General features: G+C 38.0%; 1 protein-coding gene across 1 annotated transcript in view; it reads right to left on the reverse strand.

Annotated features, from left to right (window-relative positions):
* Positions 1-2,840: 2,840 nt before the first annotated feature.
* Positions 2,841-23,379, reverse strand: part of LOC107287431 (cytosolic phospholipase A2 epsilon-like) — a 38,558-nt gene continuing 18,019 nt past the window's right edge. Inside the window, exons 13-22 of the mRNA XM_029284132.1 lie at positions 22,112-22,242; positions 21,360-21,496; positions 17,175-17,397; positions 15,801-15,915; positions 11,401-11,538; positions 10,179-10,286; positions 9,173-9,364; positions 7,731-7,897; positions 5,013-5,199; positions 2,841-3,055 (exon numbers count right to left, since the gene is read on the reverse strand). Of these exons, the coding sequence (XP_029139965.1) occupies positions 2,841-3,055; positions 5,013-5,199; positions 7,731-7,897; positions 9,173-9,364; positions 10,179-10,286; positions 11,401-11,538; positions 15,801-15,915; positions 17,175-17,397; positions 21,360-21,496; positions 22,112-22,242 (1,613 nt within the window). The remainder of the gene's footprint in view (positions 3,056-5,012; positions 5,200-7,730; positions 7,898-9,172; positions 9,365-10,178; positions 10,287-11,400; positions 11,539-15,800; positions 15,916-17,174; positions 17,398-21,359; positions 21,497-22,111; positions 22,243-23,379) is intronic.

Here is a 23,379-nt window from a genome sequence, read left to right on the forward strand (position 1 = left end):
TGAAGATTGTCTTGATCCTTAAGTCTCCCATTTTTTCTCTTTCATGATCTTTAAATTACTTGCTTCTGTTTTTTCCTTATCTTGTCTTTTGGGGCACTACTTTCAATGCTGGCAGCAGTGGTGGGATTCAAATATGTGAACAACTGGTTCTCTGTGTGGATGCTGCTTCCGGAAGTCGATTCTAGCCCGGGCAACAAAAAATTAGCTACCGGTTCTACCGAAGTGGTGCAAACTGGCTGAAACCCACCACTGGCTGTCAGTCTTTGTCTTATCATTAATCATAATTTATCATTTATGGCTTATCACTTTGTCATAATTCTATGTATGCCATAATCTTCTAATTCTTCTTGTTGGATGGGGTATAGAAGTCACTTCATAGGTTATTTCAGTGCTAATCTATACTGGCTCTATTATTACTTCTTCAAATTATCATTTCTCTAGTTAATGTCAGTTTTTTCCCTTTATATTTGCAACTGTTACTATCTGAGTTTCTTCTATTATTCTACTATTATTTTGGGGTATTCCATTTTCACAGTTTTTCTTAATCTCTTCCAGTTCTGCATTCCTGACTATTTTATTTATATGGTAACAAATCTCCTCAGGTCTGCTAATTGTTGTTCAGTAATATTTGAATCTGGATAAATTATTTTCCAAAGTTCAAACATTCACTTTAAGTACCTCCATTTGCTGGTTCTGGTTTGTAATAGCAGCCCAAAATGGTGTAATTTTCAAACACAGTATATGTTTGTCTTATCTGGTTGTTGTTCTTCCACTAATCCTACAGGGCTAGGTCCTAGTTGCCCATCTGTAGCACCTGAGTCCATTGCCCACTTGTTCACAGATATCAAGGAATGCTAACATGTGATTTGGTTCATTGTAGCATCATTGTTAGAGTTGCAAAATCATGCCAATACCTTCCACAATATTAACAACAATCATCATAATAACAAAAAGGCCCTTGGGAAGAACTTGATAGGTGGACAAAAATGGCAAACCCAGTCTAAACATCTGGCTGTCTGTGCCCCAACCATAATAATAAATACTGTCAGACCTGCCCCAGTCGCCCCCCCCCTCCCTCAGGAAAGTAAGACTCTTAAATCCATCAAGTTGAATCATAAGAACTTTTACTGAGAGAAACTGGATGCAGTAAAATCAGGAGGAATCTGAAGATCCTGCGCAAATTCTTTCAGTTTCCCAATCCCAAACCCCCTGACCAATCCACTGGCAGCCAATGCAATGCAAAAGAAGATGTTTTGAGAACTCTGAGGTGGTAGGCAGATAACAGATCACACTCAGGGTGCAATGGCCTTGGAACCTGGCAAAAACCAGCTGGGAAGGAGTTTGTCCCATCTCCAAAGACAGTCCCCCTCCATAATTCCTAATGGAACAGCAGAAGAAAAAAATCCCAAGCATGCCATCCTCCCTCCCCCCCTCAGCGAGATGACAGGACACCCTCCTCCTTCAGCGCGATGGCTGGGCACCAGCATATGAATAGTGGACCTGACAAATACTCTCCATAGATATCCTGTTGTCTTGGGTGAGGGGCTTGTGATGCCCTGATGAGGTGGAAAACTATGCTTGCAGCAAGCATCACCCACGTCAGACAGGTCCTAGCAGAAGAGCCAGACTAAGTGTATCTATCAGCCCACTTAATATGGTAGGGGGAAAAAAAGAATCCTGAACCAGATTCACTTAATGGCCACATGATTCACTGAACTATAGTGATTTGCTTAACAACTGAGGCAAAAAAGGTAGCAGAATTGGGCATGACAGACAACCCCTTGCTTAGCAATGGAAATTCTGGTCCCAATTGTGGTAATTGGGTAAGTTGCGGATTACCTGTGTGTGCCATCAAGTCATTTTCAGCTCCTAGCAACCACATATATACATACATACATGGGTGATACATAGATAGGCCTGCTTATTGCAGAGCTAGGCCTGTTTAAATAAGTGACTGACTTGCCCTGTCTCTGCAGGTTCCATCACCTTCATTCTCATCTTTTTCTCCAAAGTAAAAAAAAATGTTGGTGGGAATAAAGGACAGTGTCAAGCTTTGCTCCTTTAAAATGCTGCTAAGCCAAGACTTGTACAGCGTGCCTGGCTGAGGAATTCTGGGAGTTGAAGTCCACAAGTCATAAAAGGACCAAGTTTGAAGACCCCTGCTTTATCAAGCCAGAATGAAAGGAGAACTGTTGGAAGCCAGGACAAGGAGCAACAGGTGATTTTATTTTGCAAGAAAGGCAAACTATATTCTCAATGCTGGAGTAGCACTGCTAGCCTTAAACTTTTTTTTCCTTTTCACGGAAAGACTGTACCATAATTGAAAGCTTTATCCAATAAATGCAAGCTTCCCAGTTTGATTACCAGGGTCTCATATTGCTAAAAAAAGGGGGGAAATCCTCTACTTTTTAATGGGGGAAAAATGCAGAGGAAGCCTTACGACTGCTCTGTAACAAGGTTCACAACATTTTCCATTCTGCATGTGCAAAGAGCAGCAGAATGTCTCCTGACCGCCCATTCCACTGTTATTCTTGATGCAAATAACAGTATTAGTCCATTTTTTCAGACTTACATGTTAAAATTTCAGATGGTGCGATGGGTGGATGCCAGGATAAAATCTACAATGCATTTAGCACTTTTGAACATAATTATAGTTGAATATCTAAAGATACTGACACATTGACAGAAATGCCTACAGGGCTGGGGTGATGCTGTGTCATTCTTTGACAACTTGTTTGCCTTTAAAGTATAATAATGCTTTGCTAATGTAGAAAGTAATTAATTTGAGAAGGGAAAAAAAGACAACTACAATCCATTTATGATGACGCATAGAAAGGAGTTTAATTCTTGCAGCAGTGCTGCTTTTTCCGTTCAATTGCTGCATGCAAAGCCTGAAAAATCAGGTGCTGGTTATTCAGGATGTTGTATTCGCTTAGGTTCACAAGCTTGTCAAAATCCTCATCTGAATATTTCAGGCAGTAAGTGGAATATGGGGTTTTGCAACTAGAAACGTCAATGTTGCCTCCAGCCATATTGGCTTCGGAGCGCTTCTCACCTAGAATGAATAACAAAAAATTGAAGGTTATTTTATCATTGGCTTATTTCAGGAGGAAAAATACATTTAATGAAAAGTTTTTAGCATGTGGACTTTATTCTTTAAATCTAATCTAGCTTAATATAAATGAGCTCATTTGATCCTGTACCCGTTGGCACAATCTTATTTTGGCCAAATAAAGGCTGCAGTCATATAGCCTCTGGTACAGCATTTCAGGGGAATACAGCCTCTTCAGATTTCTCCTTCCAAGGTCAAAGAGAGGGCTGCAAGTTCAGACAAGAAAATTCAACAATGCACTCCTCCCTTTATCACTGCCATTGGCTTCTGAGTTTGACTGGTCCATGCGCTTAGAACCTCAGTGCCAGAAAGGTAAAGAGAGAGAGATTGGTAGGTATCAGTCAAAGTTTATGAGAATATATGAGAATAAGAGCATCAGAAAATGTGTCCCTCTCCCTTACTTCACTATACCCTTAAATCTTATCAAGGATAAGTTTCACAGGGTCAGGAATTTCAGCTTTCTTCCTGACTATCTGAAAGGTAATTGATGATGATGATGATGATGATGATGATGATGATGATGATGATGATGATGATGAGTTAAAAGAAAGGGTAGAGCTGTATCAGCGTGCCTGGCTGAGGAATTCTGGTAGTTGAAGTCCACAAGTCATAAAAGGGCCAAGTTTGAAGACCCCTGAAGTAGACTAAACTAGGAAACTTACTCCAGGGGAAAGTTACAATGATACTTTATTGAGATAGGCTTTATTGAGATAGACTTTTGCAAATCAGTTGTGTTTTACCTTTCTTACATCTTCTACCCCACCGAGTCAAAGAGGAGCTAGCCTAAGACTGTTCCTAACACTATTTCCTTTCCTAAAGCTAAAGGAGTGTTCTGGCTTTGTTGTTTCTGTAATGGTTTCTGAATACTCCCTTCAAGGCCATCACCATGGCTCTCTACAGCAGTGGTTCTCAACCTTTTTAATGCTGCGATCCCCAACTGGTCGTAAGTCGAGGACTAAACCGGTCGTAAGTTGAGGACTACCCAACCGGTCGTAAGTCGAGGACTTTCCCTGCCCGGGAGCACCGCGCATGCGTGGTTCCGCCCCATGCGCCGGCCGAGGCGTAGCTGGCAAGCGGCAGAGACGGAGCAGGCCAACCACCAGCTGGCCCAGCTCAAGCTCAAGGGAGGTAAGGCACCCGCCGGAAAAGGGGGAAAAAATGGCGGACAGCCTTGCTTGGCGACCCCCGTGAAATGGTCGATCGACCCCAAATGGGATCGCGACCCATAGGTTGAGAACCGCTGCTCTACAGGCTGATCCTTTTAGGTAGGGGAGTGAACATGGGAAACTGAATCTCTGAAAGGCAAACTTTCCACTTATTATCAACATTTTGTGGCAAAATAGTTGAATTGCAGCAGTGTAGTTTCTGTGTCTGGGGTGGAGGGGGAATGGTGACAATTGGAATGGCTTGTCTCCTAAATTAAAAATTTTAATGAATTTTCAAAACACCAAGTCAACTTTTGGAGATGCCAGAACACTGCAAATGGGGTCTTGGAGAGACCATAGGACAGGAGATGACCATCCCTATTCTATAATGTATTCTGATATATTATCTTTAGTAAGAAAAGAGAACTGATTTACAAACGTAGTTGCCTAATTCACAGTAACACAAAGAAACTATATTCATCTTTTGTTCCACTATCTTTCAAGCATACTGTAAATTGTTGTTAATTATGGTATGTTTACTTTTTATTTTCACAATTCAAAAGAAGTAAACATAGGGAGTCAAAGCAAGCTGTTAGCCCTAATGGATCTTTGCAAACATCAGCATTCCCTAATCAAGTATTATGTGTGATTTTGCATAAGCAAAATCTAAGCACATAATACTTTTTCCAGCAAAAGCAAAGCTGTAACCTCCAAATAAACTATAACCAGTTGCCTGATTACCATCAATAACTTACCAGGTGCACTATAATATTGGAAAGTATCATTCACTAATGGAAAGAAAACTAAGATGGGGCAATCGGATATCTCTGACTGATTGAAGTAGTAGCACTCTTTCAGGTGTTTCCTATCTTCATCTGTTAAGGCAACATTTGGAAATGGAATCCCTTGTTCTGTGTAGTACTTGCAAGCATCTTCTAGAGGCTATGCTCATAGAAAAATCAAAGAAAGAGATTTTATGAGAAATGAGAGTAAGTAATTGTGAATCCCAATTGTTCTTACTACACTACAATAAAATACCAATTATATAGTACCAGTTCAACAGAAAAGTTTGGGTTTACAAACCCAAAAATTAGAATTAGAAATTAAACTGTGAAACTATTCAATGGAATAAGCTCATGGTGAAATCTTTGCTTCTTATAATGTTGTTGTTGTTGTTGTTGTTGTTATTATTATTATTATTATTATTATTATTATTATTATTATTATTATTATTATTATTATTATTATTATTATTATTATTATTATTCATCTAGTCCAACCCCCTGCTCAGGCAGGAAACCCTATACCATTTTGGACAAATGGCTGTCCAGTCTCTTCTTAAAAACTTCCAGTGTTGGAGCATTCACTGCTTCTGGAAGCAGGTTGTTCCACTAGTTAATTGTTCTGTCAGGAAGTTTCTCCTTAGTTCTAGGTTGTTTCTCTCCTTGATTAGTTTCCATGTAGTGATATAATGCAATCATAAAGACTAGCAATATCTGAATTTAGGACAATGTTTTACATAGACTGCATTATCTTACATTTGAGTGACAAATGATTTCTTATGATTTATCAATTGTTTGTAATTTATAATTAACAATTGTAACTATGATTATGACCTATGACCTATTACTTGCTATTTATATCTATACTGTGAGCTTATGCACCGGAGACAAATTCCTTGTGTCACACTTGACCAATAAAGAATTCTATTCTATTCTATTCTATTCTATTCTATTCTATTCTATTCTATTCTAGTCTAGTCTAGTCTAGTCTAGTCTAGTCTAGTCTAGTCTAGTCTAATCTAGTCTAGTCTACATTGCTATGAAATAGCCTGTCTTCAATCATGGACTTATTTTCTAACACTATGTTTGTGATCCTGATTTAGAGGTTTTAAACACATAAACTAATTTCTTCCTACTATACTGAGATCAGGGCTTTAGGAACTGAACCACCTCAGGCAGTTGTCTAACATGTCTGAAATATGTTACACAAAATATATTATGTCATTATTTATTTAATCACACTTGTGTAACTACTGATCTCACCTAGATACTCTGGATGGTGTATATAATAATCAAAAATATATTAAAACATTTCAGCCTGAGAGACATGGCAAATTAGATACTTTTTGCAGTGTTACTTTGTAATAAACAGCTGGCTGCAAGATCCAGATCTCCAACATTATTTCCGGATTAAGGAGAAATCTTCGAGATTGCCCTTGTGTACTCTGCACAGGTGTTTCTTGTAAATGGATCACAGGACTTGAGGTTTTGTGGCCACCTTATGAGCAGAGCATCTGAGAGCTTTGGAAGCATTGTTCCCTGCTCATAATAATGACCTTAGGCTTAGCCACTTTTAAGTACATAAAGCTCAACCAAGCTTCACTTCTTAAACACTTTGGACTTGCTTTTATTTTTGTTGCTTTTTAAATATGATTTTAAACATTTTAGAAAGGTGCTACTTTTTGAATTAAACAGCAAAAGAGTGAGGGTGAAGGTTCATTCTCCGAATTTGTGGGTTGGTTTCTGAACATTTTGTTACCAGGCTAGGTAACATCTTCAGCAGAGTTTAGGGGATGTCAGTGTCAATGTTCTTCTGTTTATAAGCTGTGGGTGCAGGCCTTTTTTTCTCATAGAACACCCAGAACGGAGTTCCGGCACCTTTTTTGGATGGAACCTTGTAGGGTAGGCAAGGCAGGTTGTATGACGTGTGTGAATTCCAGCACCTTTTTTTTTTTTTTAGCAAAAAAGCACTGTGTGCGTGTGTCAAGTGAGGGCCTTGTGATGGGCCAGGTATGAGTCATCAGGGAGAGGCTTGTGATGAGTCTTGTGATGGGGAGTTTACATCAGGTCAGAATCATTGGAAGATAAACTGCTGGTGGGGGGAGGAGGGATCTTGCATGGGTTGGTTGAGGGTTGGTGCTGTCTCTGATTGGCTGTGTGGTTGATTTGGATTCTGAGAGGTTTGTAGGCTGGTTGTAAGTCAATGTATCTGTTGATGAAATTGCTTGTGGAGTGCCAGGCTTCAATGAACTCACAAGCAGGAATGTCCAAGTTGACAGCTGTGACTGTGCAATCAAAGCCCATCGCCTTTTTCCTTGTTTATATGTCTCGCACATGTAATATATGTAAAAAGGAGCAGGGCTATCATTGTGGCCACTTCCCTCCCCTGATAGATACCCCTTACTGAAAGTGCTAACATTTTTTATCCAGTTTTTATCTTTTAAAAGAGTAATCCTACTCTCATTTGGAAGTCAGACTCATTGAGCTTTATGGTAATTCTTTCAGAACACTCAAGTAGACAATTGCATAAATATATGTTTTCATGTATGTCCTCAATCTTTTCTTTTACTATTTTAAAAAAAATTCTGCGGGCAAATTCCACTGAGATTGTTATACCTATTCAATGCATTGTATAGCTTCTACCATAGATATCAGACATAAGCAAGCAAGCAATAAAATAAAATCTATTACCAATGTTTGTGAACCTGCACTATAACTCAAATGCAGAATGACGTCCACTTTCCTCTCTAGCCTTAACAGTGGTGGACAACTTGTATTGATGAAAAATCCAGCATCCACCAGGCCCAGGTGGTCGTCATATTCTGTTAGCTGATTGGGGGAAGAATCCAATGTAGTAGCTAGAAAGGAAACACATATCTTTGTCATCTGGAAATAATGTTATTTTTCTACTATTTAATTGCATTAAATTCAAAGTTCTTTGATGAGTTTTAATCATCCTTTTGGCTGCATCAATTATAACTTATGGTTTGCTGTGTGTTGAATATGCTCCTCCCTACAAAGTGCACTTAAGTATTTCTATTTAATTCTGAACTTTAAATTTAAAATTCAACTATCACAGACCATGAGTCATAAGCAAAGCCAGAAATTATTCTAGTGTGCTATGCAGAAGAAATGATAGAGTGTGTAAGTTCCTTGTTTATATTAACTTGACTAACATTGGGTAAAATACGTATTGCATAGCAGTAAATGGCAATTGAAGCATGTATTAGTAGGTATAAGAAAAATCAGGGAATTAGTACTGCTTGTAAAATGTACTTATTTATTGGAGGTCCAATGCTTCTATAAAAACAAGAATTATTAAGGTTCTGAATGTGTGTTTGTATGGTAATTAAACTTGTTTCTCTTTGCTATATCCTTTTTTGAAATCTTTATCTGATGGTTAAGATGCTGGGCTTGTCAGCTAGAAAGCTGACAGCCCACATGAAAGACCCAAGCACGGTGCAACTGGGTGAGGGCCCATTGCTTGCCCCAGCTCTGGTCAACCTAGCAGTTTGAAAACATGCAAATGTAAGTAGATAAATAGGTACCACTTTGGCAAGAAAGGTTATTGCGTTCCGTACTTTCATGCTGGCCATAAGATGACACAAGCGTCTCTCAAACAATGCTCCCTATCCTAAGAATCTGAGATGAACACTGCCCCCTTGAGTCAATCATGAGTGAACAGGGGAAACAAATTTTTAAACCTTATTATTATTTATTAAGTTTGCTGCCCATTTTACTACGAGGCAACTCTGGGCCTCCACTTCTGGATCATAGCCTAAAGTAGCATATATAAACAATATATAACATTGTGACATTATTACATATTCCCACAACGTTTTTGGTGCAGTCCCCAAAGTCCTTCTAAAATTTGCTACTCATTAGCTACTTTGCTTAATGAAGTGGAAGAGAGATAATATACAATATATGGAGAACAATGATATTAACTGTTTTTAATTTGGGAAGGGATTGGCCTTGGCATGCATTTTGAACCCAAGTTCAGACCTAAACTGAACATTGTATACCTCCAGCCTAAGATTTTAATCCCAAATGCACTCATTTAGAAATACATTTTAAAAAGTCTAATCCTAATGCCATGTTAATGATAGTTAGAAATCGCATATGCTGTTCACCTTTCCATCTATGAAAATGCGTATTCTCAATGTAACAGTCGTGCATCTGAAAACCCTTCAGAAAATTGTGATACTGCGCAACTGCCAGGCGATCTGTCAACGCCCCGCGAAGTTTCGTGGCTAGATCTCCAGGTGGGACAAACATGCGGCTTTTTAGCTCATAGGGCTTTGTAGGTAAATGTGGGTCTTCATCTGCAACAAGGCACAAAGGATAAGAAAGGTATTTTTTTTCATAATTCAAACATGTACTATGTTTTCAAAAGTGTTGAAGACTAATTGAGAAATGAAAAGAGATTCAATCCTGCAACCTTATCCTGGGACATGTATATTCACCTTCATTAGTGACATCTGTGGTGAGGGCTCAAAATGCATTAGAAGGCAAGTGCAATGTTATGACCCATGCTCTAGCCCTCTTTACATCCATTGGCATTGTATGCACATGTCCATCATCTTGTCCAGTTTCATCCCTTCTGAGCACGCAACTGATCCTGGGATTCATTAGCAAGCATGCAGCCATCATTTCTGATCCAACTCTAACTTTACATTTTACATTCCTATCTAAAGACTAATAGCAGTAAGGCTGTCCTGATATTGGAGTTATATTTCTCGTGAGGTTCATATCTCCTTTAAGACTACAGTACCACAGTGTCTTTTGCTAAAGTAGGCTTGTGGGTATTGGAATCATTTAAAGGAAAATATCCTCAAAACAAGCCATTCATGGGCTGAATATAGAGTAGGTTCACACATGCTGCTAAGCCGTGGTTTGTGTAGCCATGATTTACTGAATAAAACCACAGTTGGCTGCTGCAGTTCCTTCCTGCAACACATTAAACCATATTTTACAAATCACAATGGCTTAGCCTGCAGAGCCCAAACCAAACAAGCCTCACATGAAGTGTGTGAACTCAGCTATAAGATCTTGTCAATTTTTTCCCCCAAACTGTCCCTATCCATATTGGTTTAACAGTGGAAACACACACAAAGCAGAAGCAAGAAAGATACTCACCAATATTTATAAATTTGTCTTGAGTCCACTGATGCCAGAATTCTTCTGAACTGTTAACTCTATGCCAGATATACAACAAGTTGAGTGAAAATATACTACTCCACATACCTGTGGGGGAAGAGAATGATACCTTTACTGGCAACCTAAAAACAACTCAGTTGAGAATAGTCCTGCCATTCATCTGACCCAGTTGATCTCCCTTGATGTGTTAGTTTTAGTTTTGTTTCTTTTCCTCTAGGAACTCAAAGCATTATGTATAGCCATCTCTCCATTCTTCACTCATAACAACAGCCCTGGAGACAGTGATGAGCCTAAAGTCACTAAGCAGTCTTTCATGACTAAGACTGGACTTGAATCTAGGTCTTAGTTCCTCATTCCTGATTTCTCCATAACAGAGACCTTGTCTAAATCTCTGGAATGCCTATGTGAACAATGGGCATTTAAAGAGATATAAACAGAAAGACGTTGTTGAGCTGGAGGCTACTGCAAATATCTGGTGTGTTCTGAATGGAAGTAGAAGAACACTCCTACTCATGAATGTTTTATGTGCTAGGTTTGGGTATATATTCACATGCAAAAAGCTGGGACACTCATACTCATATTATCACAAATAAATAAATGTCATCGGTTTTTCATTATCATGGTTACCTAGGGGTATCTATGTTCTCAACCTGTATCTTCTTTTGGAAGCGTATGTTATTTGGTTGAATCTGGCTTCAGAATAAAGCCAGAAGTCAATAATTCCCGAGTATATCTCTCTCTCCTCCCCCCTCTCAAATTTATTTGCCATCCATCTCAAGATTCAAGGCGACTCTGATAATTAATTAGCTTTGTCCAAGGTCTAAACAAAAAGACTGATAGATTCTTGTTAATTATCAAGAGTGGCAATGTATGATCCTCCAACTCTCCTCATCTCTTGACACTGATCCTATTGCTAGGGCTAATGGAGTTTGGAGTTCTACTACTTCTGGAGGACTTGATGTTGACTGTCCCTTAGCTCAAGAATCAGATTAAAAACCCTCCCATGAGTGCTAAATCAGGGCTTTTTTTGTCATAGAATGCCCAGAACGGAGTTCCGGCACCTTTTTTGGATGGAACCTTGTAAGGTAGGCAAGGCAAGTTTGTATGACATGTGTGAGTTCTGCCATCTTTTTTTTTACAAAAAAAGCACTGTGCTAAATAATAATACTTTGACATTCTATTGGATATTTGATCACATCACCATGAAGATAGCACATCCGGGTTTCTGGAAGCTTCTTTATCAAGTGCCCCATGAAAAATTCACTTCCAAAGTCCTCAGGATGCACAAACGCTCCATACTTCAGAAATCCCACCTCATAGGGTGTAAATTCTAGCCATTCTGTAAAAGAATAAGGAAAAAATAATACCTAAGTACTCCTACTTGTAAGCAAGTATAAACAAATCTGCAAAGCAAAATTAATTTCCATCATGCAAAGAGGAACAACATTTGGGAAGAGAAACCTAAAATTATCCTTCTAATGGATAATCACCATCCTGAATCATCTTGTTGCATTGACTGCATCCTAAGAGTTGTAAGAGAGGATAAACGATACTCTTTCAAGTCCTGCGGGAAGTCCTGCGGGAAATTGCAGAACTATATACAGTATATATACAGAAAACAATGTTACTGGAGTTAGACATTAAAACATAAATTGGATGCTTTGGTTAAATATTGCGCTAAACAATTGAGGCTTGCTTGCTTAATTTGGACCTGTCATCCTTCTAACCATCCTGTCCCAACCATAGACTGGTAGTCAGCCAATCTACTTTACAGAATTATTACAGACATAATTAGAGAGAAGATCAGCTGCCTTGAATTGTGGAAGCAAAGTTTAAATTAAAATGTATTTAAGTTTACATTGAAATAGATAGATAGATAGATAGATAGATAGATAGATAGATAGATAGATAGATAGATAGATAGATAGATAGATAGATAGATAGATAGATAGATAGATAGATAACCTTTATTGTCATTTTTTTTACTGTGGGCACAACGGCACACATCAAAAATGAAATTTAGTTGCCCGCTCTCAAAGTGAAACACATACATGACACACCCTAAAAACATACTATATACAACATATGTATAGACCCACACCCCTACATATACATAACAAATAAATGTTAAATACTGTCCATCTTGAATATATAATGGAAGGAGGAAGCTTGAGAAGGTTCACAAGGTTAATGCTATATGGAATGAAACTATGGCTGAATCTGGATGTTTTGCTGCAGATACCACGAAGTCTCCTTCCAGAAGGTAACAAGGAAAACAGGTTGTGGAGAGGATGTGTAGTGTCCCAGATAATCTCACAGACCCTCCTCAAACAGCACTTCTGTGCTATGTCCTGGATGGGAGGGAGGGGACTGCCAGTGATCTTTTCGGCCATTCTCACCACTCTCTGCACCGCCTTCCTGTCTGAAGCAGTGATGCTTCCAAACCAGACTGTGATGCTGTGTGACAGGATGCTCTCGATCGTCCCCCTGTAGAAAGTGGTCAGGACAGGGGAAGGAAGATGTGCTTTTTTCATGCGATGCAGAAAATGCAGGCGCTGCTGTGCCCGCTTTACCAGTTTCTCACTGTTGAGCGACCAAGCCAGCCTACTCGTTAGCTGCACACCCAGGAATTTAATGCTGGTAACCATCTCCACAGGTGAATCATTTATGCACAAAGATGTGTGGCTGTGCCTGCCTTTTCTGTAATCAACAATGATCTCTTTGGTTTTTCCAGTATTTAAAACTGGGCTGTTTTCCTTACACCAGTTCACCAAACCCTCAACCTCCTTGCAGTAAGCTTCCATCTTGTCATCATGAATAAGGCCCACTACTGTTGTATCATCTGCGAACTTCACAATATAGTTGGTGGCAAACCTAGCACAACAGTCATGGGTCAACAGGGTGAACAGCAGCGGACTTAAGACACAGCCCTGAGGAGAATCTGTGCTCAAGGAAATGGTATTAGAAGTATTTGTTCCAACTCACACATATTGGGGCCTGTTGGTAAGAAAATCAAGAATCCAGTTGCCAAAGGAGTGTTTAAGCCTAAGAGGCCCAGTTTGTCTACTAGATGCTGGGGAATGATTGTGTTAAACGCTGAACTGAAGTCAACAAACAACAAACGCACATGAGCATTTCTTTCCTCTAAGTGCTTCAAGCTCAGATGGAGAATGGAAGAAATAGCATCCTCCATAGAGCGATTTGGTCGGTAGGCAAACTGAAGCGGGTCAAATGCTAGTGGGAGGCTAGATACATTAATGTCCTTTATCAGCTTCTCAAAGCATTTCATAATGGTGGATGTCAGTGCAACCGGATGGTAATCATTGAGGCCTGTAATTGTGGACTTTTTTGGCACTGGCAAGATGATGGCTGTCTTAAAACATGATGGGACCACTGCCTGCTACAATGAGAGATTGAAAATATGTGTGAGAACACAAGCCAGCTCCTCTGTGCATTCCTTGAGGACACATCCAGGGATGTTATCTGAGCCTGCTGCTTTCCGAATGTTAACTTTCTGCAGTGTTTTCCAGACAGAGGTGACATAGAAACTTAGCACTTGCTCGTCAGGATGGGGCACAGCTTTCCTAGCAGGAGTATTATTTGATGCCTCAAATCTACCCAAAAATGTATTNCTTTTATGGCACTTTTCAGATTTGCTCTGGCTGTTCTAAGTGCCATCATGTCACCAGATTTAAAAGCCACATTCCGTGCTTTCAGCATCTTGCGGACCTCATAAGTCAGCCATGGTTTTTCATTCGCCCTCACAACAATGCTTTTCAGGACACAGACATCTTCTATGCACTTTTGGATATATGCAGACACTGTGGTGGCATACTCCTCAACATTTGTAAGTTGGTTATCAGTAGCTGCTTCCTTAAACATGCCCCAATCTGTGCATTCAAAGCAGTCTTGTAATGCTTCTATAGCTCCCTCTGTCCAAACCCTCCCCTGCTTTACTCTGACTAGTAAAGGTTTATATGCTGGAATAAGCAGCGCTGAAAGATGGTCAGAGGAGCCCAGGTGGGGGTGGGGGATAGCTTTAAATTTTAAATACATTTAAGTGTATTGCTTTGATAAATTGTTTGTTATCTATAGTCATTTGGATCATAAAATCAGTTTATAAACTGAACAAATTAAAAGAAAAATTAAACATCTGTGGAATATAATGCTTACAAACAACATAATGAAAAGTAAACCACCTTGGGTTTTAAATTTATTCCTGGTTCTCAGTAACAAAAGAGTATTTCTTGTTGAACATTTTTTAAACCCAGATTTCCAATGAAAGGGTTTTTTCTTTTTTCCTACATGCATGTACAGACAAACAGTTAAACGAAGATGCTTACTGTTTATGAGAATATGAAGTATATTTATTTGCTTAGGAAAGCCAAGGCTAAAATATGCTCATGAGATTTTTGTTTGTTTGTTTGCTTCCTTTTTAATCAGTGGAACCATATCTTTCTGAAATGCAAATATACCAAATAATATTTGAAAATCTTTGCTGCTTTAAGCGAAACAGTGTCTCCTAACGTCGACCTCTATTGACTTTGACATATGAGTTAATGAATTCTCATTTGACAAAACGTTTTTTGTCTTCCGAATTACCAATTCCGAACTATGGTCTTCTGTCACTCCAGATCAGGGAGGAATCCGTGTTTCGGTCGACCTACTGGAACCCGGTTGATGAGAGAGAGTCGGGATTATGCTCCAAATGACAAACTGTATCTGAAAATATTTCAGAAAATTGCAGGGACTTGCTCAGGCAGTCACTAAAGGTCAAGTCTGACTTCAAAGTTTAAAAAAAAATAGAAAAAAAAAATAAACAAGCCCACCAGTTGAATATAACTTCTAAATATATATCAGTAAAATGAAACTGCAGCTCAGTAGAACACATTTTCAAATACTTGGAACTAATTGTGCAGAAGTTTGATTTCCAGCCTTTATTTTTAGTTCACTTGCCTTAAACGAAAACCTCAGTTCATCCTATCAAATGAGCTTCGTTATAAATATATATGGGAGATAGGCTGATCTATATTTCATAAAGCAAAATCAATCTCATTCTATATCTATATATAAAATGAATATAAATAGTATGTAGGTCAAGTAACAAGCAGATTTAAATATTTTGGGATTTTTACTTAAAATTTGAATATTTTATTTTTGGATGGATGGATATTAATATTGGCAGCCAGATGTGATGATGCTAGATTTCCATAGGATATGGATTTTAAGAAATATACTCTACCCTCATATAATTTTTTTTAAAACTCAAGCTGGCCTCCTCCTACCCATGGGATATGGGTAAAACTTCATTGGCAATAAAACTGGTTGCCATTGTCTCCTCCTGGGATTTCTTTTATTTTGTCGCCTAGTCTACAATTCTGGGATCTCCCGATGCCCCCTACCCATTTAAATATTAACCAGGTTTGATTTTGCTTAGCTACTTGGAGATCATCCAAGGTTGGTTAGAGACTGCCATCTATGTTAATAACCAGGGGATGTAATCCTGTCATTCATATTCTGTGACTCCAAATAGATGTAAATGCAAAATTCATTTTGTTACAATAAAAAAACAATCTCTCTCTCTTTAGTCTTATTAGTCACCTTTGAAGTCTTGAGTGCTGTACTTGTCCTTGATGTTAATAGTTACATAGATGGGCAGGGGATTTTGCCCATTTATCAAAGCTTCTTTCTGGTCTGAGAGCCTGTGGTTATCTTTCTAATTGTAAAGGAGAAAAAAATATCAAAGAGGCATGGAATAGATACATAACATAACAATCAAATACAAGTGGAAAATCATCTTAATATTAAAGATGCCTAAAGCAACCCAGTATAGGATAAACCTAAATATAACAACTGAACATGAGTGGGTAAAACAGAAGATGAAATGAACAAAGGGTTTTTTTTTTACTCGGGACAGTAAGAATGACATAATTGCTTGATACTACCTTGGGTAAATGTCTATGGAGATTCTCAATCATCCAGGTCATGATTGTCCCAAAGGTGCTTTTTTTCAAGAGGCAACTGGACTTGTTTTTCTTTGAAGATATTTTGCTTCTCATCCAAGACGTTTCTTCAGCTGACTGGATGGTGGGGAATGGAAGGATTTATATTCCTTGCAGACAGCTGGTCATTTGCATTTTTTTGTCTGTGTCCTCAGAGTCCTGAGTAGTGCAAATGGGTGTGGAGCCTTCTTGGAACTGCTAAAAAGACTGTGTTGTGGAGCTTTGCTTTCTGCAGGATGTTTTTTCTGCCCTGTCTCCCTTTGCTGTTGAAGGGAGGCCTGAATGACTGAGAATCTTCCTAGACATTTAGCTATGCACTTTGGATGACCATCCTTCGAATGGTGCTGGAGTATGAATGGATTTCCAGAAAAATTGCAGACTACAGGAACCATTTGCACTTCAGTTTCAGATGCAGACAACACAGATTCATCCCCAACAGCTTGTGTCCTGTGTTCAACAATGAAGGGAGACAGAGCAGAAAAAACATCCCGCAGAAAGCAAAGCTCCACAACACAGTCCTTTTAGCAATTTCAAGAAGGCTCCATACCCATTTGCACTACTCAGTACCCCGAGGACACAGACAAACCTCCAGGTGGCCTCAATGACTCTCTAAAAGAGTGCAAATGACCAGCTCTCTGCAAGGAGTATAAATCCTTCCATTCCCCACTATACAGTCAGAACTGAAGAAGTTTCTTGGATGAGAAGCAAAACGTCTTCAAAGAAAAACAAGAAAGTCCAGCTGCCTTTTCAAAAAGCATCTTTCAGGGAAACACCTTGGGTACCTGCAACCCAAATTAATGTTTTTACTATTAATGTAACAGAATATTTACTTCTAATGTTTATCAAATAGTGGTAGATCTACCATGGGCATTGGTGTTCTAATTAGTATATTATCACAACAATACCCTTTATATGTATGTATAACAGGTATCCATAATTCTTAGGAAGTAAAAAAGAATATATTAGACTATACCCCATCATTTAACAAATACTCTATGACGAGTCCCCAGAGATCTATAAAAGTTGTCGGGTAGCCCTCCTGTTTCCTTTGATTCAGCTGTTGATAGTAGTATTTCAAACGGTTCGGGGTGAACATTTCCAACTTGCTTTTGGTCACTTGTTTCTTAGCCTCCTGTATTTTTTCATGTAGATCATTCTGTGACCAGTAAGCATCCCTATATATATGTGCCATGGCCCTGAAAAGACACAATACAATCAATGAGAAAAATAAAGAAAAATAAAACTACTTATAAAAGTATATCAAACCCTCTGACTCTGAGACTATCAGTAATACATTCTTAATTTCTTCTTAGTGTTTTCTCAGTCAAATTCTCATTAGCTTTATGCCAACAAACTCCAATTTGGTTTTATGGATGTGGCTAGATATTAGGAAAATAACTTCCCATTGGTATGAGTAACTCAGCAGAAGAAGCAGAGAATAATTTATCCTCTTCACTGGATAAATTCAGTGAGAATCTGAAATTTTTAATAAGGTTTCCTACACTAAATATTGAAAGGTGGACCATAAGAAAGGCTGAGCGCCAAAGAATTGAGGCCTTTGAACTATGGTGCTGGAAAAGACTCCAGCGAGTCCCCTGGACTGCAAGGCAATCAAACCGGTCAGTCCTAGAGGAGATCAACCTGACTGCTCTTTAGAAGGCCAGATCCTGAAGTTGAAACTCAAATACTTTGGCCACCTAATGAGAAGGAAGGACTCACTGGAGAAGAGCCTAATGCTGGGAAAGATTGAGGGCAATAGAAGAAGGGGACAGAGGACTTCCTGTTTGGGTTGCAGTGGGTGCAGGCATACAAAGAGGCTCTCTCTCTTCATTGCCTGCTTTTCCTCTGCCGGTAGACCCTCAGTCAGGCCGAAAAGTCACCCTGGAGGGGTGACTACCGATGAGGAGGACTCTCGTTGATTGGGGGGGAGGAGGCAACTCCTTCCGCGGTCCGAGGCAGCTCCTCAGGACCGACAGAGAGAATTATTTAGCTGCTCCAGCTGAAAGTCAAAAGAACATCTAAGCATTAAGAAACCATCGTGGATGATCCCGGTGAGACTTTTCCCTCTCTCTTTCTGCCTAACTACTTTCCTGTCAAAAGCCTTTTGGAATTACTTCCCTGCTTTGAAAGAGCTGCCTTTGTTTATCTGGGGAAAAGAGCTTTCCATTACAAAGGAAAAAACTTCTTATTGACTATTTTTATTTTTGGTTACTTGGGGGCCCTGGAAAAATCCCTATCATAAAATTTTATTATTATATCTCCTAAGCTGGATAATAGTGTTTTCCTATGTCTTGGACTTACTTTTTCAAAGGGATAAATTTTTATTGTTTGAAAAACAACAACAACAACTCTATGAGAAGCCGGAAAAGAGATTCCATAGTTCTTTGACTCTGCTAATCTCATCCTTGATGTCTGGAAGAGACTTTCATAGTTTACTGAGGACATCTTGTGGAGAAATTTAACTTTTTGTGTTACTATTGAAATGGAGAAATCATATTCACAACTCAACTGTAAACTCATACTGGAAAAAATTTATGAAGCTACTGAGGAAATATGTTCCCAAATAAGAGAGAGAACTGCAGAAATAATAAACAGAAATTCTACTGTGAATTTACAAACTGACCTTCAGACTCTATTTGATCATTCTACAGACAAAAAAGCAACGGAAGAGGGATTAATTTACATACAACCTATGGAGACTTTGGATGACCAAAAAATGATTGTAACTAAACTATCTACAATTGCAAAACTAACAGAAATGGACTTGAAATTACAACTGTTGGAGTTATGACAACTTTGATAATCAACTATTAATTATAAAATTGGACATGATCGAGTGTTTTATCCAGCAGACAGGAACCAGGTGTCAAAAACAGAGGATGGGAGGTCTTTTACTGACCCAAATGATATTACAAGCAATAATGGGAGATTTATTTGCTGAAATAGAGGCTTTGTTATGGAAGCCTGCTTGGCGTAGGAAGAAAGCCAGAATAAGACTAAAAAGAGAAATTTAAAATTATATGTAATGGATTAAAAAGGTTTTGAGAAATATGGATTGATTTAAGGATTAAGATTTAGAGTTGAAAATTTGTGATTATTAGAATATATATGTTAAATAGAGTAGGAATGTGTTTTTTCGAATAATATGTTTATTTGTATGAAAATTATTTTGTAATGGAATGAGAATAAGAATATGAAAGAGGCTTTTAGAAATTCAGATAGCTTTAACAACTAACTGAGTGTGTTAAGTTACCAAGAGAATGTTTTGTGTAATAATAGGTGTTTTTTTTTAGATATGATAATTATTTGAATGAGATTTAAATGCTATTTGAAGTAATATGAGAGCTCTGTGATAAAATCAATGATTTATGAGATTATGAACTGGAATATATCTGGATTAGTATTTTAGAAGGGATACCTGAAGCGATAATACATTTATCTAAGATTAAATTGGACTATGGTAATTGTAAATTAATAAAGCTCAAAACAGGATTAGGATTTATAGATATGTAATGTAGAAATGGATTATGTTAAATAGGTTATATTATTTGAGGGAAATAGAGAGGGACCATTTAATGTATTTACTTGAGCTATTATATGATTTGGTTTTTGGATGATTGATCACCTAACCACCACGGTGTGTCTTGAGCATTCTGTTGTAAAAGTTAAAAAAACAATAAAATTTGTTATTAGAAAGAAGAAGGGGCAGAGAATGAGGTGGCTGGATGGAGTCATTGAAGCAGTAGGGGTGAGCTTACATGGACTCCCGAAGATGCTAGAGGACAGGAAGGCCTGGAGAAACATTGTTCATAGGATCGCGATGGATCGGACACAACTTCACAACTAACAACAACACACTAAGTATCTCCTTTCAACTGGAAGATTGGCCTACCACAGCTCCTTATGAAATTAGATAGCTCTGAATGACCCAGCAATAATATAACCTATTTTCCAGACTTGCAAAATTGCTCTCTATGATGCTGCTAATGTTTTGAGAATACAGTACTTAAATGATTTATAAGATAAAGACAAATGATAAAGGGTATTTGAAAACATCTCTTTAAAGTTTCATAGTAACACATTTATCTAATAAGATGAAAATGATCAGTATGAAAATACAAATTTGGTTTTAAACATGCATAAACACAAAACATCCACATTTGATTAAAATGCAGAGATTAAAAAGATCATTGAGAAAGTCTCATAATTCCATATGTATTGACAGAGTGAAGAACAGTGCTTCTAAATGTAAACAGTTGCTAGGTGAGTTAATGAAGGAGCTGACAGATTTTAAAACAATTTGGTACCACATGAGGGTACCACATATGAGACTGATCATCATATTTTGGGTTTTCTTTTCCAATTCATTTTTGAAGTGACCCACAGAATTTCAGTAGTTTGCTCTAGAAAAGTCAAAGCTCTGCATAACTGGTCCCAGGTTAGCACTGACCAACCAGCTGAAGCTTGCAGGAAGTTCCTAGCCACAACCACTTTCTCAGATTTGGAAAAGTTGGACTGAGGAACACCTCCAAGGAACACCACCATTTTATCTAAAGCATGTTTCAATGGATATATTATGTATAACAGCGCTTCTGAAACCAAATGGAATCTTTTGCCATGCCCTGGGCACAGTGGTTAGAATGCAGTATTGCAGGCGAAACTCTGCCCACAGTCTGGAAATGTGCATTGGCCATTCTATGAAGATAGACAACATGAAGATACAAAAAAATTAGCATTTGTAGAGTAGTCATGTATATGCAGTGGTGGGATTCAGCTGGTTCGCACCACTTCGGCAGAACCAGTAGCTAATTTTTTGTTGCCCAGGCCCAGAATGGACTTTCAGAAGTGGCACAGAGAATTGGTTGTTTACGAATTTGAATCCCACCACTGTGTATATGCATCTATTTGAAAAATGCAGATGAAGTGATTTCGTGCATTAATAAATGCTTTGAATGCCCTTATAGAAATAAAGGTACCAAAGAGATGGAGAAAAATAAAAGTGAGATTATTCATAATTGCTAAGGTGATATGAGTATAAGAATTTTTACATAGCATTACTATAAACTTGTGTAAATGCACGGCAATGTTAGAAGTATTACCACATGTTACTTCTCTTGTATTAAATTATGCCAATAATCTATTATGAATTTTCACTTACCATGAAGTTCCAGACAAGCCAGATAGGTATGTTACACAATCCATAATATTCAGTTTTTTGAGTGCTTGCATAGAGCCAAATGTTGTTGTGTATGACCTTGTCCCACCTCCAGTTGTCATGATTGCTACCACAGGAACCTTGGTAAAACAAGGATATGGCAAATAAAAAATAAGCACAAAATAGAACCTGGATAATAAATATGTGGTGTTTGGAGGACAAGGGATTAGCCCTATACTTACCTGAGTGCTCCTTCATATGCTCTACCTCAGATTTCTCAAACTTGGCAATATTAAGTCATGCTGGCTGGGGAATTCTGAAATTGAAGTCCACACATCTTAAAGTTGCCAAGTTTGAGAAACACTGTTAGAACTGAATATCTAAAGAAGGACAATATATCATTGGCATTCAGTCACTTGAAAAAAAAGGAACTTAGGGTTTTTTTAATAACACCAAAGGATATCACTGTGTCAGTTCTTAAGAACTTGTTCCTTCAAATAACAATACAAATACAGTCAGAGAAAATGCATTGTTTAATTATTAGAAAGATGTATATATCTATATCCCATTTCTTATTTAAAAACCCCATTTTGCAGTAGTGAACTAAAAAAAAATACAAAAAAAACAAGATAAAACACAACAAAGATAATCCAAAACTGATAAGCAAATAACTAATGAATGGGGAAAAACTTATTGGAAATAGAATGAATTCATTTCCTTTAATGTTAAGAAACCTCTGTCAGCAACCCACATACCTCATGATCTTGCAAGTCATAATCTAGCTGGAGAATCTGCTTCAATGTTTGAGCAACAATTTTTTTTCGCTTACACAAGAACTCTTGCTCTTGTGAACAGAGCTCATACCCCAAGCGTACATCGAGGTCTCCTGGGCAGGAACAATTACTAAGACATGAAACATAGATTAGAAACTTTATCTCAATATACGAGATACCTATGATCACACAGAAATGTAATTAAAACAAGAGATGATTGAAAGTGTCACTGTCACGATCTATGAAATAGCTGTTTTCTGTTCAGGTATTCCACACAATACACTGCACATCTCAAAAGTACTTTTAGATAGCACTCAGGTATAGACATCGTAAAAGACTGACAAAATGGACTCCTGTAATGAAAAGGGAATTCCCTCTTCACAATCTTTTCAGAATGGACTCAGGTAGGAAGAATTGTGTTGTCCTGCATCTAAGAAACATGTGAACTAAGGTTCCATGGTGTTAACCTATAATGAATGCTTCATAACTCGTTATTTGATTTTAATAACATTCATTAGGAGTGGTACATATTAATAGATACAATATGATATTACTAGCACCTAAAGGAAGTGTCAAGGAGGGGGGCTGAATGTGGTCCATAAATTTCTGCATCCAGCTTCTGCATTTCCCCCTCCATGAAACTTTCTTCTTTTTTCTCCATCCTAAAAAAGTTCCGTGCAAGGAAATCCACACATGGCAGTTCCTATCTCCTTTGGCAAGGAAGAAGATTCTATATATATCCTTTCTTCATACAAAGTAACCCAAAGAGTAAAAGAGGAAAGTGAAGTTCTGCGGGAAAAGTTTCTCCTCCCCAAAGTCTCTCTCCTTAGTTCATTAACTTGGATTACGTCCACATCCTTGCCATATAATGTTTTTATGAAGATTTAATGATGTATCATTTTTAAGCTCTGAAGTGTTAAGTGTTCATAAAATAAAATGCGTACTTATTTCTGTTTTAATATGACTCTGGAATTACTTTTCAGTTGAGCTATAAGAGGTTTTTTTCTTTTTTTTTCTTTTTTGTTCTCTCGGACTTTTAAATATTTTAGCAGTTTTAGAAATGTAAAATATACTATTTTTAGTTTGAATGTCTGTTTGTTTATTTGATTTGTTTGGTATACATTGGTTCAGCGTCTGAGATTTGAGGTTTTTTTTAAAAAAACCTTGCTTTAATGGTATATGAACCTGTTTCATTGATGTGGGGCAGAGAGCATTCCAGAAATTGCTGTGTCTCGAGATAATGTTCTGCC

The sequence above is a fragment of the Protobothrops mucrosquamatus genome, unplaced genomic scaffold, assembly GCF_001527695.2.
Source record: "Protobothrops mucrosquamatus isolate PMUCROS unplaced genomic scaffold, P.Mucros_1.0 scaffold387, whole genome shotgun sequence".
NCBI lineage: Eukaryota > Metazoa > Chordata > Lepidosauria > Squamata > Viperidae > Protobothrops > Protobothrops mucrosquamatus.